This window comes from Pteropus alecto, unplaced genomic scaffold, assembly GCF_000325575.1.
Source record: "Pteropus alecto unplaced genomic scaffold, ASM32557v1 scaffold116, whole genome shotgun sequence".
NCBI classification, from domain to species: domain Eukaryota; kingdom Metazoa; phylum Chordata; class Mammalia; order Chiroptera; family Pteropodidae; genus Pteropus; species Pteropus alecto.
Genome location: NW_006439189.1, coordinates 790,472 through 810,573, shown reverse-complemented (window position 1 = coordinate 810,573; position 20,102 = coordinate 790,472). Strand labels below are relative to the sequence as shown.

Here is a 20,102-nt window from a genome sequence, read left to right as displayed (position 1 = left end):
GTCTGACTTATTTCACTTAGCATACCCTCTAGGCCCATCCATGTTACTGAAAATAGTAATATTTCATATTTTGTATGGAAGACTAATATTTCTGATTTCATGGGATTAGTACCCAGCAGGGGAATTGCTGGGTCATAAGATAGTTTCATTTTTAATCTTTTGAGGAACCTCTAAATTGTTTTCTATAGTGGCTGTATCAATTTGCAATCCCACCAACAATGCACGAGGGTTCCATTTTCTCTACATCTCGCAAACATTTATTGCTTTTTGATTTATTGAAGATGGCCATTCTGACAGGTGTGAGATGATATCTCATTATGGTTTTAATTTGCATTTCTCTGATGATTAGTGATGTTGAGCATCTTTAAAAATGTCTGTTGGCCATCTGTATGTCCTCTTTGGAAAAAGTGTATTCAGGTCCTCTGACTGTTTTTTAATTGGATTGTTTGGGGGGTTTTTACTCTTGAGTTGTATGAGTTCTTTAGAAATTTTGGATATTGAACTCATCAGATGTATCACTGACAAATTTCTTCTCCATTCAGTCAGTTGTCTTTTCATTTTGTTGGGTTTTTTTTACTATGCAAAAACTTTTTAGTTTGACCTAGTTCCATTTGTTTATTTTTTTGTTTGTTTCCTTTACCTGAGGAGATATATCAGAAAAACATATATATGTTACTAAAAGCAATGTCAGAGAGTTGACTGCCTATGTTTTCTTCTAAGAGTTTTATGGTTTCAGGTCTTACATTTAAGTCTTTAATCCAATTTGAGTTTATTCTTTTATATGGTATAAGAAAGTGGTCTTGTTTCATTTTTTTGGCAGGAATCTGTCCAGTTTTCCCAACACTATTTGTTGAATAGACTGTCTTTACCCCATTGTGTATTCTTGTCTCTTTTGTCATAGATTAAATGACCATGTTGACAAGGGTTTATTTCTGGGCTCTCTATTATGTCCCATTGATCTATGTTTTGTTTGTCTATAGGCTTGTTATATGGTTTGATATCCAATAGTGTGATACTTCCAACTTTGTTCTTCTTTCTCAAGATTGCCGTGGTTATTTGAGGTCTTTTGTGGTTCCATATAAATTTTAGGATTATTTGTTTTACTTCTGTGAAAAATGTCATTGGTATTTTGATAGTTATTGCACTGAATCTATAGATTTCTTTGGGTAGTATGGCCAGTTTAGTGATATTGATTCTTCCTACCCATGACCATTGTATGTGCTTCCATTTATTTGTATATTCTTCAATTTCTTTTTCAATGTCTTATAATTTTCTGAATACAGATCTTTTATTTCTTTGGTTAGATTTATTTCTAGGTTTTTTTTTTCTTTGATCCAGTTGTAAATTGGATAGTTTTCTTAATTTCTCTTCCTGGTAGTTTGTTATTGGTGTATAAAAATGTAACCAATTTATAAATATTAATTTTGTCTCCTGTTATTTTACTGAATTCATTTATCAGTTCTAATAGTTTTTTTGGTGGTATCTTTGGGGTTCTCTATATATAATATAATGTCATCTGTGATAATAACCATTTCACTTCTTCCTTTCCAATTTAGAAGACTTTTATTTATTTTTTTGTCTACTTGCTATAGCTAGGACTTCCAAAACCATGTTGAATAAAAGTGATGAAAGTGGATATCCTTGCCTTGTTCCTGATTGTAAGAAATGCTTTTAATTTTTCCTCATTGAGTATGATATTAGTGGTAGTTTTGTCATATACGGCCTTTATTATGTTGAGGCATGTTACTTCTATTTCCATTTTGCTGAAAGTTTCCATCAGAAATGGCCGCTGGATTGTTTCAAATAAAACAATAAAGTCATATGATTTTTATCTTTCGATTTGTTTATGTGCTATATCACACTAATTGATTTGCTGATATTGTATCAACTTTGCATCCCAGGAATAAATCCCAATTGATCAAGGTGTATGATCTATTTAACGTATTACTAAATTCAGTTTACTAATATTTTGTTGAGGATTTTTGCATCTATATCCATTAGGGATATTGGCCTATAATTTTCTCTTTTTGTAAGGTCTTTGCCTGGCTTTGCATTCAGTGTAATGGTGGCCTCATAGAATGAGTTTGGGAGCCTTCCTTCCTCTTGAATTTTTTGTAATAATTTGAGAAGGATAAGTGTTAATTCTTCTTTGAATGGTAAAATTCAGCTGTGAAGCCATCTGGTCAAGGACTTTTGTTTGTTAGGATTTTTGTGATTGCCACTTAGATTTCGTTAGTATTAATCAGTTTGTTCAGATTTTCTGTTTCCTCTTGATTTGGTATTGGAAGATTGTATGTTTCTAGGAATGTATCCATTTCTCCCAGATTGTCTAATTTGTTGGCATATAATTGCTCATAGTATTTTCTTATAATCTTTTGTATTTCTGTGGTATCAGTTGTCACTTCTCTTTAATTTCTGCTTTTATTTATTTGGGTCCTCTTTTTTCTTAATGAATCTGGTTAAAGGTTTATCAATCTTATCTTTTCAAAGAACTGGCTCTTGGTCTCATTGGTCTTTTGCTTTTCTAGACTCTATTTCATTTCTTTCCACTCTGGTCTTTATTATTTCCTTTCTTCTACTCACTTTGGGCTTTGTTTGCTCTTATTTTTCTAGTTCTCTTAGGTTTGAGGTTAGATTGTTTATTTATGTTTTTCTTGTTTCTTGAAGTAGGCCTGTATTGCTATGAATTTCCTTCTTAGGACTGCTTTCACTATGTCCCATAGATTTGAGGTTGTTGTGTTTTCATTTTCGTTTGTCTCTCGGTATCTTTTGATTTCTTCCTTGATCTCATTGTTAATCCATTCATTTTTTAATAGGATGTTGTTTAGCCTCCATGTGTTTGTGTATTTTTTAGTTTTTTTCTTGTAGTTGATTTCTAGTTTCATACCATTGTAGTCAGAGAAGACACTTGATATGATTTCAGTCTTTTTAAATTTATTGAGACTTAATTTTGTGGCCTACCATTGGTTTGTCTTGGAAAATGTTCTTTGTGCACTTGAGAAGAATTTATATTCTGCTACTTTGGGGTGAAATGTTCTGAAAATATCAATTAAATCTGGTCTAGTGTGTCATTTAAGGCTGCTGTTGTTTCCTTGTTGATTTTCTTTCTCGAAGATCTGTCCATTGGTGTCAATGGGGTGTTAAAGTTTCCTACTATGACTGTATTACCATTGATCTCTCCTTTTATGTCAGCCAAAATTTGTTTTACATATTTAGGTGCTACTACGTTCAGTTCATAAATGTGTCTAGGGTTATATTCTCTTATTGGATTGATCCCTTTATCATTATGTAATGCCCTTATTTGCCTCTCATCATAGCCTTTGTTTTATTTTCTCTAATATAAGTATTGCTACCCCAACTGTTTTTCATTTCTATTTGCATGAAATACCTTTTTCCCTCTCTTTACTTTCAGTCTATGTTTGTCTTTCAAAATGAAGGGAGTCTCTGTAGATGACATATGTATGGGTCTTGTTTTCTTATCCATTCAACTACCCTATGTCTTTTGATTGGAGTATTTAATCCATTGCATTACATAGTTATTGCTATTTTATTATGAGTATTCATGTTGTTTCCCCCTCCTCTTCTTCTTAAAGAAGTCCCTTTAACATTTCTTGTAATACTAGCTAGTGGTGAAGAATTCCTCTAGTTTTTTTCTTATCTGCAAAGTTCTTTATCTCACTTTCAATTTTAATTGATAGCTTTGTTGGGTAGAATAATAGTTTTGGTTGTAGGTCCTTGTTTGTAATCACTTTGAATATTTCATGGCAATCCCTCTAGTTTTCAAAGTTTCTGTTGAGTAATCAGCTGACAGTTTTAACGAAGCTCTCTTGCAAATCACTAACTGCCTTTCTCTTGTTGCTTTTGGGATTCTCTCTTTGTCTTTAACCTTTGTCATTTTAATTATGATGTATCTTGGTGTGGAGCTGTTTGGGTTCATCTTGTTTGGGACTCTCTGTGCTTCCTGAACTTATATTTGTATTTCTTTCACCAGGTTAGAAAATAGCATTATTTCATAGGATCTCAATTCCCTATTCTCTTTCTCTTCTCTTTCTGGCACCCCAGTGATGTGAATGTTGATTTGCTTGATGTTGTCCCAGAGGTCCCCTAAAACTATCCTCTTTTTAAAAATTATTTTATTTTATTTCTTTATTCATTATGATGACATCAATTAATAAAATACAATAAGTTTCAAGTGTAAAATTCTTTTTTCTTTATGCTGCTTCAAGTGGGCATTTTCTGCTACTTTGACTTCCAAATCACAGATTCAATTCCTTTGTTTTATCTAATCTGATGTTATTTCCTTCTAGTGTATTCTTCATTTCATTTATTGTATTCCTATTTCTGACTGGCTCTTTTGTATGGTTTTTGTATCCTTTTCTTTTTTTATCTCTGTTGAAGTTCTGAGTTTCTCGAGCATCCTTATAACCAGTGTTTTGAACTCTGTATCTGATAGGTTGCTTTCCTTCATTTTATTTAGTTCTTTTTCTGGAAGTTTCTCCTACTTTTCATTTGGGACATGTTTCTCTGTTCCCTCATTTGGCTGCCTCTCTGTGTTCATTTCTATATATTGGGTAGATCTGCTGTCTCACAGTCTTGGCTAGGTGACCTTATGTAGTAGGTGCCTAGTGTGGCCAGTGGTGCAGCCTCCTTGATCACCTGTGCTGGGTGCTCCAGGAGTGTCCCTTATCTGGGATGTGTCTGTCCTCCTTTTGTATTTATGTCTTAATTGTTGTTGGCATATCAGTGGGTGGGATTGACTCTTGGCCTGACTGGCTGTGAGGATTAGCCACATATACAGCTTATGAGCTGCTGTGTGGGGGATCACTCCACCAATGGGATTTGCTTCAGCGGGCCCATGCACCTATTGAGAGCACCCATTGGATGTGCCACTTGTGGGGCTAATCGTGTAGTACTCTGTTGTAATCTGAAGCCGGCCTCCAGGTATGTTGGTTCTGGGTCCCCTTGGATGGATTCTCGTACAGGCCAAGTTTAGCTGCTGCCTGTGACTGGCCCAGGGCTACCTGGTAGGAGCTTCAAAGCTATTAATGTTTGCTCACTGCCTGTGCCGGACCTGGACTCATGTAGGAGAGGTCATGTTGTGAACCAATCTGGCTGCCACCAGTACTAGGCCTGAGGCAGCTTAGCAAATAGCCCAGGGTACACAGAGGCTTGAGGCTACCTGCCAGTTGACTGTAAGGCTCAGCTGCTGAAAGAGCTTTGAGCAGTACACGAGTTGAGTGAGGAGGGGTCCCAAAGAGTCACCAGGGTGGGGCGAGTGGAGTTCTCCAGGTTAATGCAGATTCAGGTTTTATATGAGTGCTGAGCCTGGAGCCACTCACAGCAGTCTGAGAGCTTACTGAGGCCAGCTGGCAACCACTTTGTGCCCACAGACCTCTGAGAGTTGTACAAAAAAGGCTACAGTGTGTGTTGGATCTGGTTGCCCACCACTGAAACTGCCTCTGGCAACATATAAGCTTAGGCTGGCTTCTTTTGCTGCTGAAAGAGTCTCCTTCTGTGTGGGGGGCGGGACTGGTTCTCTGGCTATGGAGAGTTCCTCTGGTCATGGTGCAAATTGTGGGGGACAGGGTTCCAGAGAGTCACCAGGGTAAAGAAAGCAGATTTCACCAAGCCAATGCAAATTTAGATTTGGCCGTGTTAGGGGGAGGGCTCAACACAGGAATGATGGCACCCACATGTAGTCTGCTTGGAGGAAGGCTCAACACAGAAACAATGGTTGCTGTCCCTCTAGCCCTCGCCCTGAAATGCACAACTCAGTCTTTCCATGTATGTCTCTGGTGCCTCCTGAGTTGCCGTCCCTCCACCAGAGCCCAGGGTGAGGGCTTGCGAGCAAATGAGTCTGTGCAAAGGTCCTTTAAGAGGACATCTGGGTTTCTTGCAGGCTTCCATCTCACTCTGATGGGCGGAATTCTTGCAGACTTCCATTTCACTCTGATGGGCGGAATTCTCACTTATTTTCAGAACCAGATTTTGTGGGGACACCTCTTCCGAACTCTGGAACCCTGGACTGTGGAGTCCCAGTGTAGGGCTGGGGTCCCTTGTTTTTCCAGAAGGACCTCCACAGTGAAGATATCCCTCACAATGCTCAACTGCCACACATGGGTGTAGGGCCAACCCATTTCACATCTCTGCCCCTCCTACCAGTCCCGATGCGGCCTCTTCTTTAAATCCTTAGTTATAGGATTTCTGTTTGGCTAGTCTTCAAATGGTTTTCCAGGTTAATTGTCCTATAATTTAGTTGTAATTGTAATGCAGTCATGGGAAGAGGTAAGCACAGCATTTACCTACTCCACCATCTTGCCTGGAACTTGATGCATAAGAATTTGAAAACTATTGGTAAGATGATACACTCAAGAGAAAGAAAAATTAAATCACTTACCAAACCATATAAATTATTTTCTAAGTCAACATTTATGACTCTTCTTACCTCCCAGTCCCCTCTACCAATTCATGTCAGGGAATTATGGAGCTATCTCTTTAAGATTGAGTGACCATATGATTTATTATTCAAACCAAGATGATTTTCAGAGTAAAAGAGAATGCTGTTCATAATTACATCAAAACGACAACATAACTAGGTACTATATTTGACCAGCCAGTGATAATTCTACTTCAAAGCCATCCATAGCTTCTAGTCATTATCTCTTTAATTTGGAGCAAAAAAAAAAGGTTATTTCTTTAGCATTTCAGAATTGTGAGTCTTTCTCTTAATAACTATGATCTAGCGTAGTGGAGAAAAGCACTTACTAAAGAGTCACTGGATTTGAGCTCTGGTTCTGCCACTTATTAAGCAAATGACCTTGGACTAATCACATTACCTCTCTGAGTCTATCATCTTACCTATCAAATTACAGCAAATATGTCTTCCTCATGAGTTTTTGTGAGTGATCAAATCAGGTAATATACACAAAAATGTATTTAAATGTTAATTGTTATACAAATGTGAGGTGATTTTTTTTTTTTTAGGAGACTATAAATGAAAGTTCCAGAAGATATGTAACCCTTCAAAGTATGGCCTTTCTCACATGACAAATTACCCTGCCCTGTGTAATATCCATTGCATCTACAGTGTTTAGCAGATCACCTGCCTGGCACATAGAGCAGCTCAGTGAACATTTGCTGAGTCATTAGATAACAGCCCTTTCTTTTCATTACAATATTGCCTCACTTTAATCAATCACACTGTTTCAAAGAATAATCAGTCTGTTTTCAAAGTAAATCTATTTTCTCAAACATCCCCAAAGAAAAACACCAAAATACTGCTAAAAAATACTAATCTTTTGTTTTATTTTGTATGGAGTGTGAGGAGGAGTTAAGGGTTGTTCTTCATTTGTTTTTGATGCACTAGGGAGAAACTGACTCTCGAGCCATCCTGATCTTCTTTAAAACTCTGAAAGATACCAAGCCTCAAGGTCTTCCTTGTACATATGCTGTTCTCTCTGCCTAGAATGCTCTTCCTTATACTTCATAAGATAAACCCCTTCTGTATAAAAAAGCTTTTCATTGCCTCTCCATTCCAACTTAAATTCTCTTGTTCCACTCTGTCATAATATTCTGCATTTTCCCATATATCACAATTTGTGTGTGTATTATTTGCTTTTGTTTTATATTTGTTCTTGTCACTAGAATGTGAGCTCCACTGAGAAGAGAGCTACCTTGCTCTGTCCTCTTCATTCTAATATGCCCAGTGCCAGACAGCAGGAGGTACCTATTAAATATTGAATATGTTTTGCATGAGTGAACAAACAAATGAATAAGGACAGAGTCTAAGTTTGACTCCTTGACTATGAAATTGAACAATATGGTTTTGAACTGTGCAGGCTTACTTATAAGCAGATTTTCTTTCAATAAACACTGTAATTATATTTTCTCTTCCTTATGATTTTCTTAATAACATTTTCTTCTCTAACTTACCTAATTGTAAAACTACAGTATATAATATATATAAGATATAAAATATATCTTAATTGGCTGTTTATGTTATCAGTAAGGCTTTCGGTTGGTCAACAGTAGGCTATTAGTAGTTAAGTTTTGGGGGAGTCAAATAATATACTCAGATTTTCAACTGCACAGGGATTTATCACCTCTAACCCCCATGTGGTTCAAGGGTCAACTGTATAATGGGTCTGGCAAAAGAGAGGAGGATGTTGTCCAGATACACAAAGGTATTCGCAAATGTAGATGTAAGCCAATATGTCACGATGCCTTCAGTAACACATGAGTCATCTAGGTCCCAGGCTCACTTTTATGCAGCTAGGCATGGACGAAGAAGCCAGAAAAAAAAAACTCATATTAGATTTCAGAGTATAGGACCATTTGGCAGAAGTGAAGGAGTAAAGGAGTGATTACCTCATTTCAGGACACATTTTATCTTTCTTACCTGTACTTTATCTTCATCCAGCTATCTCATTTTTAGCACTAAATGTTTAAATCTTATTTTTTTAAACTGCTTGGGTGCAGATCCTAAGTAAAGTATTACCAAATCAAATCCAGCGATTCATTCAAAAGATGATACATCATAACCAAGTAGAGTTTATTTTAGGACCACAAAGACAGTTCAACATTAGGAAATCTATTTTTATAATGCACCACCTTTAATTGAGTAAAAGAGAAAACTATGTGACTATTTCTGTAAGTGTTGAAACAGAACTTGATAAAAATCCATCACCTGATTCTGACACTCTTACTAATCCAAGAATAATAAATAGATAAATAAAACTTTCCAGGACTCTGGGCAGTGTGTCAAATGGAGGAGCCTCTGGGGTCATCCTAATTTTTGATAAATCACTAGAGAATAAGAAAAGATAAAAGTTCTGGGAGCAGGTATCTGTTCTCAGTAGATAGCATTTGTCTACATAGTCTTGATCTGTTGTTTCCAGGGCACACATTTGGTTTTTTAGATCTTTTGTTTTTTGTTTTGTTACTGTTTTGCATTAAAAAATGGGAAATTTTTTTAATTAAGTATATTAGGGTAACATTGGTCAATACAATTGTATAATTTTCAGGTGTACATTATAATTTGACATCTGTATGTTCTATTGTGTGTCCACCACCCAAAGTCCAGTTTCTTTTAGCTATCATATATTTGATCCCCTTTACCCACTTCGCCCTCCCCCTACCTCCCTATATTTGACCCCTTTTATCCCATCTACCTACCCACTCCTCCCCCACCCCACTAGTAAACACTAGTCTATAGTACTCTGGTAACCACTAGCCTATAGTCCATGTCCATGAGTCTCTGCTTGCTTGTCCTGTTCATTTGTTGCTTTTAGGTTTATATCCCACATATAAGTGATATCAGGTGATTTTCAACTTTTTCTGTCTGGCTTATTCCGCTTAGCATGATTATCTTGAGGTCCAGTTATGTTGACGCAAATGGCAGTATTTTATCTCTTCTTATGGCTGAATAATATTCCATTGTATATATATACCACAGCTTCTTTATCCAGTCATCTATCGTAGGACACTTCAGTTGCTTCCACGTCCTGGCCACTCTGAATAATGCTGCTATGAACATTGATGTGAAAATATCTTTTCGGATATGAGTTTGCAAGTCTTTGGGGTAAATACCCAGTAGAGGGATTGCTGGATCATATGGTAGATCAATTCTTAGTTTTTCGAGGAACCTCCATACTGTTTTCCATAGTGGCTGTACCATTTTGCAGTCCCACCAGCAGTGTATGAGAGTTCTTTTTTCTCTGTATCCTCTGCAACATTTCTTAATAATTTGTCCTGTTGATTATAGCCTTTCTAACAAGTGTGAGATGGTATCTCACTGTGGTTTTGATTTGCATTTCCCTACTAGCTAGTGATGTTGAGCACCTTTTCATATATTTGTTGGCCATTTGTATGTCCTCTAAAGAGAAGTGTCTGTACAGACCTCCACCCATTTTTTGATTGGACCATTTTTTTTTGTATTTATTGAGCCATATGAGTTCTTTGTATATTTTGAATATTAACCTTTATCAGAGGTGTTGCTTGCAAATATATTTCCCATTTGGATGGTTATCTCTTTACCTTGTTGATGGTTTCTTTTGCGGAGCAGAAGCTTTTTAGTTTGATGTAGTCTCATTCATTTATTGTTACTTTAACTTCCCTTGCCTTTGAGGTCAAATTCATAAAATCCTCTTTAAGTCCAAAGTCCTTGAGTTGAGTTCCTATGCTTTCTTCTATGCGGTTTATTGTTTCAGGTCTTATATTCAGGTCCTTAATTCGTTTTGAGTTAATTTTGGTATGTGGTGATAGGCAACAGTCTAGTTTCATTCTTTTGCAGGTGGCCTTCCATTTTTCCCAGCACCATTTATTGAAGAGGGTTTCCTTTCTATACTGCATGTTTTTGGCTTTTTTGTCGAATATTATTTGCCTGTATAAACATGGGTTTACTTCTGGACTCTCAATTCTGTTCCACTGTGTCTGTTTTGCTGCCAATACAATGCCGTTTCGATTACTGTCACTTTATAGTATAATTTGAAGTCAGGCTGAGTGATGCCTCCAGCCCCATTCTTTTTTCTCAAGATGGCTTTGGCAATTCGGGGTCTTTTGTGCTTCCATACCAATCATATGATTTTTTGGTCTATTTCTTTAAAAAATGTCAATGGGATTTTGATAGGGATTGCATTAAATCTGTAAAATGCTTTGGGTAATATGGTCATTTTAGCTATGGTAATTCTTCCAATCCATGAATATCTTTCCACTTATTTGTATCTTCTTCGATTTCTTTTAATAAGATCTTGTAGTTTTCATTATATAGGTCCTTCGCATGTTTCTGTATTTGCTTATTGTTTCTAGTAGTGTTCCCGTGGAGTCTTTAGGGTTTTCTATATAGAGAATCATGTCATCCACAAATAGTGGCAGTTTGACTTCTTCATTTCCTATTTGGATACCTTTTTATCTTTCCCTTGTCTGATTGCACTTTCTAGGACCTCCAATGTTATATTGAATAACAGTGGCAATAATGAACAGCCTTGCCTTGTTCCTGATCTTAGATGGAAGGTTTTTAGTTTTTCACCATTAAGTGTAATGAAGGCTGAGGGTTTGTCATATATGGCCTTTATTATTTGAAAGTACGTTCCTTCTATACCACCCACTTTACTGAGTTTTTATCATAAATGGATGCTGGATTTTGTTTCATGCTTTTTCTCATCTATTGATATGATCAATATGATTCTTATTTTTTTAATTTGTTTATGTGGTGTATCGCATTAATCAATTTGCGTATTTTGACCATCCTTGTGCCCCTGGGATGAAGCCAACTTGATCGTGGTGTATAATCTTTTTAATATGTTGCTGTATTCAGTTCGCTAGTATCTTATTTAGGATTTTTGCATCTGTGTTCATAAGAGATATTGGTGTGTAGTTTTCTTTTTCTGTGTTATCTTTACCAGGTTGTGGTGTCAGAGTAATACTGGCCTTATAAAATAAGTTGGGAAGTATTGCCTCCTCTTTGATTGTAGGGAAGAGTTTGAGGAGAATAGGTATTATATCTTCTTTGAATGTCTGGTAGAATTCACTGGTGAAGCCATCTGGTCCTGGACTTTTACTTTTTGGTAGGTTTTTTATGATTGTTTCAATTTCCGTACTGCAAATCGGTCTATTAAGATTTCACAGTTCTTCTAGATTCAGTCTAAGAAGGTTGTGTTCTTCTAAATACTGGTCCATTTCTTATAGATTATTAAATTTGGTGTTATATACTTTTTCATAGTGTTCTTGTATGATCCTTCATATTTCTGTGATGTCAGTCATAATTTCTCCTCTTTCATCCCGGACTTTCCTTATTTGTTTCCTTTCTCTTTTTTCTTTAGTGAGTCTAGCTAGGAGTTTGTCAATTTTATTAACCTTCTCAAAGAACCAACTCTTTGTTGTATTTATTTTTTCTATTGATTTTTGTTTTTAATTTCATTTATTTCTGCTCTAATTTTGATGATTTGTTTTTTTCTGCTGACTTTAGGCTTCATTTGTTCTTCCTTTTCTAGTTTTTTATGATGAAACATTAGATTGTTTATTTGGGTTCATTCTTGTTTGGGGAGATAGGCCTGTAAAGATATGGACTTTCCTCTTATGACTGCTTTTGCTATGTCCCAAAATACTTGATATGTTGTATTATCATTATCATTTGTTTCTATGTATCTCTTGATCTCTGCTTTTATTTCTTCTCTGACCCAGTTATTCTTCAGTAACATGTTGTTTAATCGCCATGTTTTTGTGGTTCTTCCTGATTTCTTTCTGCAGTTGATCTCTAGTTTCAAAGCATTATGATCGGAGAATATCGTTGGTGTGATTTCAACACTCATATTTGTTGAGGCTATGTTTGTTTCTCAGTATGTGTTCGATTCTTGAGAATGTTCCATGTGCACTAAAGAAGATTGTATAAGCAGCTGTTTTGGAATGGAAGACTCTATAAAAGTCAGTTATGTCCAGTTGGACTAAAGTGTCATTTATTGATGTGATTTCCTTATTGATTTTCTGTTTAGATGATCTGATCATATACAACAGTGGGGTATTCAGTTCTTCTACTATGATAGAGTTTTGGTCTGTTTCTCCCTTTCGTTCTGTTAGTAATTGCTTAACATATTTTGGGGCTCCCAGATTGGGAGCATATATATTAATAAGTGTTAAGTGTTCTTGCTGCATGATTCCCTTTATCATTATGAAAAGAAAGAAAGTATCTTTCTTTTCTTTTTTTATTTTGAAATCTATTTTGTCTAATATTAGTATTGCCACTCCTGCTTTTCTCTGAATGCCATTTGCTTGAAATATCATTTTCCACCCTTTCACTTGGAGTCTATATTTGTCTTTGGAGCTGAGATGTGTCTCCTGGAGGCAGCATATGGTTGGCTTTTGGTTTTTGATCCATTCTCATTCCATTTACATTTAGGGTGATTATTGAAATATGAGGTCTTCTTAGAGCCATTTTATCTTTTGCTTTCTGGTAGCTCAGTGTTTCCATTGCTTCCTTGTCTTTGTGTCTGTTTTCTTTATTTTGGTTGGCTTTTGTGAGTTTTGCCTCTGATTATTGTTGTTTTATGTTATATACTTCAGTTCTGACTCTATAATGTGTAGATACCATTACAAATAGGAAAAGGTTAGTTATATATATACCATCATCCATTTTCTTCTGTGCGTGACTTATCTCTTTTCCTCTTTGCAAATCTGGATCTTCAAATCCTTCCCTTTTCAGTCATTGTTATCTCAATTTGTTTCAATCTATGCTGTATGTTCATTATTATCTTGCTATAGCAATTCTCTTCTTATTATTTAAGATTATAATGCTGTGTTCCTAGTAAGGGTTGCACTCCTCTGTTTCTATTTGCCTGATAGTCACTTTACTTCTAATTATGTATTTTTTTTGTTATTTTTATTTTTATTAGGTGAATTGACCCCTTTCAGTATTTCCTATAGTGCAGGCCTCGTAGTGGAGAATTCCCTCAATTTTTGTATGTCTGAAAAGATCTTAATTTCTCCTTCATATCTAAAAGAGTGCTTAGCTGAACACATTATTCTAGGCTGGTAGTTCCTTTCACTTAATAGTTTAAATATTTAATTCCATTCCTTTCTAGCTTGTAAGGTCTGCGCTGAGAAGTCCAATAAGAATCTAATGGGTTTTCCTTTATACGTTACCATTTTCTTCTCCCTGGCTGTCCTGAGAATTCTATCTTTGTCATTGATTTTTCATAACTTTAATACAATGTGTCTTGGGTTTTTTTGGGTTCAGATGATTGGGAGTTTTGTTGACTTCTTGAATTCCAAGCTCTAGATCATTCCTTAGATTTGGGAAATTCTCATCCACTATTTGTCTGAAAATCCAATCCAATCCCTGCTCCTTGTCCTCACCTTCGGTAATGCCCATTATTCTTATGTTTCCTCTCCTGATATTATCAGCTAGTTCTTGTATTTCTCTTATTTTTCATTTCATTCTTTGGTTTCTCTCTTCTTCCTTCTGATTTATTTCTAGATTTCTGTCTTCGACATCACTGATCCTTTCCTCCATTTAGTCGACTCTATTTCCCAAGCTTGCTATTTCATTTCTCAACTCTTGCAGTGCGCCCTTTATCCCCAGAAGATCCATTCTATTCTTTCTGAGAGTTTCAATCTCCTTGCTAAAGAACTCATTCTGCTCCTCTAGTTGTCTTTTCAATTTCTGAAATTGTTGATATGACTCGTTTCGGAACTCACTGAGTTTTTTCAGAAGTACCTTCCTGAATTCTCTGTCATTTATGTCGCATATTTCTATGTCTGTAAGCTTATTTTCTGGAAATTTTTCTCTTTCTTTCTGAGATGCCTGGTCACCTTGGTTGTTCATGGTGTTTAATGGACTATTTCTCTGCCTTGGTTTTAATGGAAGTGTATTCTGTTGTTTTTCCAGCAAGGTTTATTAAGGTCTGGTCTTTCTTTAGCCTGCTGCAAAGAAGGCACTCTTTATTTGGTTTCTAGTAGGTGATGTCTAAGCCTCTTGGATCCCTAGCAGTTTTGGTAGCGTTTGCTCAGATTTCCCTGGGGCTCCACGGTGATCAGTCTCGAAGGGTATGGGGGATCGGCCTTCTGGTTGGGGTTTGGGGGCCGTGGCTCAGCCATGGTTTTGCAACAGGGGCCGGTGAAAATCAGCTATTGTTTCTCTATGGTCCCGCCCCGCTTCTCTGCTTTCTGCCCTGATGGCTGGGCTCTCTTTTTTGCTGTGTACAAGCCCCAGCACTTCCAGGCAGGGTTGTTCAGGAAAGTCACTGTGCCTTCATCCTTCCTCCTCCTCCTACAGGGAGCTCCAGCAACTGTGACAGGCAGCTTCTTTATTACTCCCAGTCCACTGCCAGACACCCGGGGTTCTGACCTGTGGTAGCTCTTATGCACAGATCCCATGCTCAGACGTACTGGTGTGGAGTTTTGGTGTTTTTCGTTGAGTTTTAGATGTTCGGTTTATTTTTGTTTCAAGGGAAAGGATCTAGGGATGTTTCTCACTCCGCCATGTTTCCACCGAATCAAGAATGGGAAATATTTATTGTTCTATTTAATGATTCCTTTCAGATAAGAAGGTTCTGATCTGGTTGTTAGTTACCTTTCAAAAGTCATAAAATTATTTTTGGATGTTCCTTGAGTTCATGAAGGTAACATGTAGATTTCTCACACTATCGGACTACTTTTAATTATATATTGCCTTCATAAATGCAACCATTATAAATTCTGAAGCCTTAGCCTGGAGCTGTTTAAAAATTATCTGCTTAATCTTGTCATATTTTACACATCAACTTCATTGCATAGCATCTTTACCTTGGCTACTTAATGTCAATCTTCTGTCTCAGCCCTTATAGGTTAATGTCATAGTCACTAAATTGGGTGTCAAGGGTACTGGGCCTTCTTACAGTCCCTACATCATACAAATGTTGCTGCTATGATAAGTGGAATGAATGTTCAGTTATTTTTCCAATTTCAAATGGCTTTGGGGGAGCAAGATGCAGTCTTTCTTTATAAGCTAGTGTAATATTTGCAAGATGACTAACAGTAAAGTCAGAAGTGCAATCCTGTGACCAGAAGACAGAGTCCTCTGAAAATGTAACAGTCCTGTCTCCTTACTATTAAGGAACATTTCATTAATATCTCTTTGTGGAAGTGAGGGAGAGAATAAAGGAAGACAGAAATCCAGACAGAATTAAGTGTCACAAGGGACATGGTTCAGAGGAGATATTCTGCCATATCAATGACTTTTTCTCAACTGCCTTCCCAATAGATACACACTAGAATGGGACCCACTATGCCAGCCCCTAGGAAGTGTAGTCCAGGACCGCCCCCCCAGCTATCTCTACTCACTTCCAGACTTACCTATATTCTCCAGCTCCTCTGAAATGTTGATGAATAATTATTTTGTCCTTCTTATTGCACTATTCTTCCTTGTCCCCACTCCAGAGCACCAGAGACTGAATCTGTGGCCTATTCCATGCTGTGCTGATGATCAAACGTGATAGTCAACAGGCTGAGTAGGAAATGGTAGTATCCCACCCTACTTATTTAACTGAGACTCAACTGTCACAATAACAGAGTGTAATGTCGGGGCTTAGTATTTTCAGTACCAGTCCTTGAGTAACCCTTTCCCCTCCATATTTAATTTTATGAAAAAGAGTAGGTGTTTAGTGCATTACAATCTGCTTCTGTGAGAGGAAATTTAGGTTGGTGCTATATTTGGAGAGCAGCTCAACTACATGGGGTGAAATGTCTGCCTTCTCATAAACCAAATGCAAGTTCCAGGATTATGTTTAAGTGGGCTGCTGTCATAAAAAAAAAAAAAAAAAAAAAACTTGTTTTATTACTCTGAGCAAAGAGCCACATACAAAAATACCCCAACACACAGCCAGTCTCATTAAAATCAATTAGAATTTTTAGACAAGTCTTAAGTAATATTTATAACTTTGTTAGTTCATAAAGCTTTCTCAGGAGAAAGTAAATCTAATATAAAATAAAGGGAACTTATTAAGTGGCTGCCTTGTTGCTATTTGCTATGACTAGGGGAAAATAATATAATTGTGGAGTTTGCAGCCAATGTACTTTTTTTGTTGTGGACTAGAAGGGAATTCAGAGAGCAGAAATGAGGAGGTGAAAAGAGTATGTCTCATTATCATTGCATCGAGAACTCTTTAACTGATATTTTATGCAAGCGTTTCCTGCCACAGAGTTGAGAGAATCTTTAACTGTTACTGAGAGTAAAAAAGCAGGCTCCAAACCATCACTGGAGGACACCAGGGTATACTACTTATTCACAAAACTACAGAGTCACCTTCCAGAGAAGGGATTATAGGGGAGCTCACCAGGCTTACAATGTACAAAAGGCAGATCCTGGCAGTAGTAGGGAAGATGTTGGTTTAAAGGAAACTTGTAATCACTGTCGTTGTGACTATTTATTAATCAAGACATAAAAATGTTGGCAAGAGAAGCAGAAATGGTGTTATTCTACATACCAATATGGCCATATGTGTGCTTTCTCACCACTTGATTTTTCCAACATGAGGTACAGTGCTCTCTTTGATTTTTAGGTTTGATCCTCAGCTTGAACTGATCAAATGCAATCTTTAAAGAACGCACTTTAAAATCATAGACTGTTAGTGCTAAAAGGGGATCATAATAATTATCTAGTACGGAGGTCTTTGATCTGAGATCTCTATTTCAGGAAGTCAGTGAAATCCTCCCCCCAGAATTATATACAAAATTTTGTGTGCATATGCAATTATCTAAGAAGATCCACAACTTTTATCAAATTCATAATAAAAGGTTTTCTGACCCAAAAGGGTCTAAGAACCACCAATTCTAGTCTATCTTCTGCCCCTCCCCATTATTTTTCCAGTAAAGAACATGACTCCCAGAGATGGATAATAATTTGCCTGAGACCACACAGGTAAGGTAGCTAATGGCAGATGCAAAAGTTGAAGTGTTTCCTGACTCTGAAACCAACTCTTTCCACTATACCAGAGTTGTTTTAGCAAGCACCAGGCTATGATAAGATATCGAGGAAATTTTAGCCTGCAATGACTTGTGCCATGAGTGTAACCTGGACTAGATTACCTTTGAGATCCTTTTCATCACTGAAAATCTCTGTCTCTCTACTTATCTTAATAGAGAACAGCTTTGACGCAGATAATCTGAAACTAATTTCCATTCGTGATTAGTCTTTCCCACTCCCCATTTATCTCCCTTGCTAATAATAGTAAAAGGAGTTTGCATTCCATGAGCCTTCACTAGCTGAACAAAATGTGGGACCTTTCTAAGCATGGGCCCGTGTGAGACTGCAGAAGTCACATACCCGTGAAAATGACCCTAATCCCTATTAAAGCTTTGCTGGAGTGGAGGACAAAGAGAAGCCAGTGTGTGATTTAAAACTGGCCACAGATGATCCACAAAGTTAGAGTTGTATATTCATAATCATTAGAACTTTTTAGCTTATCTGTGCATGTGTTCACACACACATATACATATGAACACATAATCAGTTTGAATAAAAATACCATCTTTTCCCTTTATCTGATGCCACAAACCAAAACTAGTTTGCTTTAATTTTTCATCTTAAGACCTATCGTGCTGGCATTATTTAAGTACACATTTTCATTACCAGTTTTCATAACCAAATGATAAAAGAAGAAATGAGATCTCCAGGGGCATTTAAAGAGTTAGATCGAAGCTGGTACTTAAATGCAATGACAGACAACCAGCTAGGGATATTTTAAACTGCCAGAAAGGGGGAAAGAACCTTAGGGGTATGCAGTGTAATGAGTCAATAGTCTAAGTTTTTGAACATTATAAGGGCAAAAAGCATTTTAAATTCGAGAATCAGAAATCTGGAGTTCCAACACGTAAGCAGGTTTACCAACTGAGGCAATGGCTGGGACCCGATATACTTGAGCTACACATATTTCAGTAGAGCAGAGGTACCCAAGCTACCATGTTCCTCACTTTCCATTTTAGTGGCTTACCGGGGTTCCAAGTTTAATGCACAACATCTGTGCTTCATAAGCGATGGAGCCAAATGTTGGGTGACGTCCTGTTGGTTAGCTATATGCAGAAACCAAAACATAATGTGCACAAATGGAATTTACACTAGCAGCACTTGAAACACTTTAAGTGAACTCAGACAAACTAAAGGCCAACTAGTGCAGGAGAAAATATAATGAGGCAATTCAATTTTTATTAGTCTCATTTGTGGTCAATTGTATAAGTGACCCAGTACCTCAAAGCCAGCTTCCTAAATGCATTTTGCACTCTGGAGAGATAAGAAACCAACTCTTCCCACATTTCTACAAAAGTAAAGAAAGAAATTATGTCACCACAGCTTAAGCCTTCAGAGAGCTTATTTCTTAAGTTTTACAACACAGACTGCAACTCAAAAGCCCAGTCTAAAGCTTAATGTCTAAATATATGGTACATACCTAATGAAAGCACTCATTCACTCATTCATATATTCATCCAATATGTACTAACAGATCACTTTTGAATGCCCAATGCTATGTTAGATGTTATGCTGTACTGTGCTAAGAGAAAGACATTTGCAGTCAAACTTCAACCCAAATCAGAATTCAGTAGTAAATGCAATGTCCACAGAATTTTCAATCTGTACAAAAATGAAGCAAATATTTTTAAATTTCCTAATGTGTCATTAACTCTTTCTTTGCAGTATCTGTGGGTTATGAATATGAAACCTGCCCTGACTTTATTCTCTGGGAGAAAAGGACAGTCATCTTACAAGGTTTTGAGATGGATGCTTCTAATCTAGGAGGCTGGTCATTGAATAAGCATCATATTCTAAATCTTCAAAGTGGTAAGCAACTTTTAAAATATTAATACCTTTTCTTAATGTTATATATATATATATATACACATATATATATACACATATATATATACATATATATATGCATATGTAATACATATTCATTGCAGAATTTTGGAAAATTACAAAGAAAATATTACCTGTAAGTCCACCACCTGGAGATGACCACATTAGTATATTTCCTTTCAAATACAATAATCTGATTTCCAATCAGTGCTAGAACAGTGAGACCTCTTTATCACGAAGTTATATGAAAGTGGGTTTTATTATCATTATTGTTCTATTCCAGGTGATTAAGCAGTTTATGTGATATTGTAACCAATTTTTTAAAAGTAGAATAATAACTGACATATTTCATGTAATCTAAGCCACCATCAATTATAAGTACACCATTATTTTATGAAAAGTGCTACCAGTTAAAATATAACATGCATTGGTTGTAAGATACATACTTATTTCAGAGATGTTAAAATGTAAAGCAAAACGTACACCTTAGAATTAATGAATCATCCACGTAATTTTCAAAGGGCTTTAGTGAACTCTGACCTATTTTAAACACAATAGCCCTATAATGTGGTATTAATCCCATTTAAATGATCAAGAATCTGAGGCTCAATGGCCACATGACCCAACGTTGCATAGTTAGTAAGTGGCTAGGATTGTGTGCTCTTTCTCCTACACCATAGTTGTTTATCCACATAAAAATCAATATATCCAATAAGAAGCTAAGAATAAAGGGACAATATGGGTAAAAGAAGAGAAGAGGTAGGAGGAATACAGGGGAAGC

The 20,102-nt window shown here is 36.6% G+C and overlaps 1 protein-coding gene across 3 annotated transcripts in view; it reads left to right on the top strand.

Annotated features, from left to right (window-relative positions):
• TENM1 (teneurin transmembrane protein 1) overlaps positions 1 to 20,102 on the top strand; it is a 756,077-nt gene that overhangs the window by 567,102 nt on the left and 168,873 nt on the right. For all 3 annotated transcript variants that reach the window (XM_006916168.3, XM_006916167.3, XM_006916166.3), the window contains exon 19: positions 19,160 to 19,303. In XM_006916168.3, coding sequence (XP_006916230.1) covers positions 19,160 to 19,303 — 144 coding nt within the window. The remainder of the gene's footprint in view (positions 1 to 19,159; positions 19,304 to 20,102) is intronic.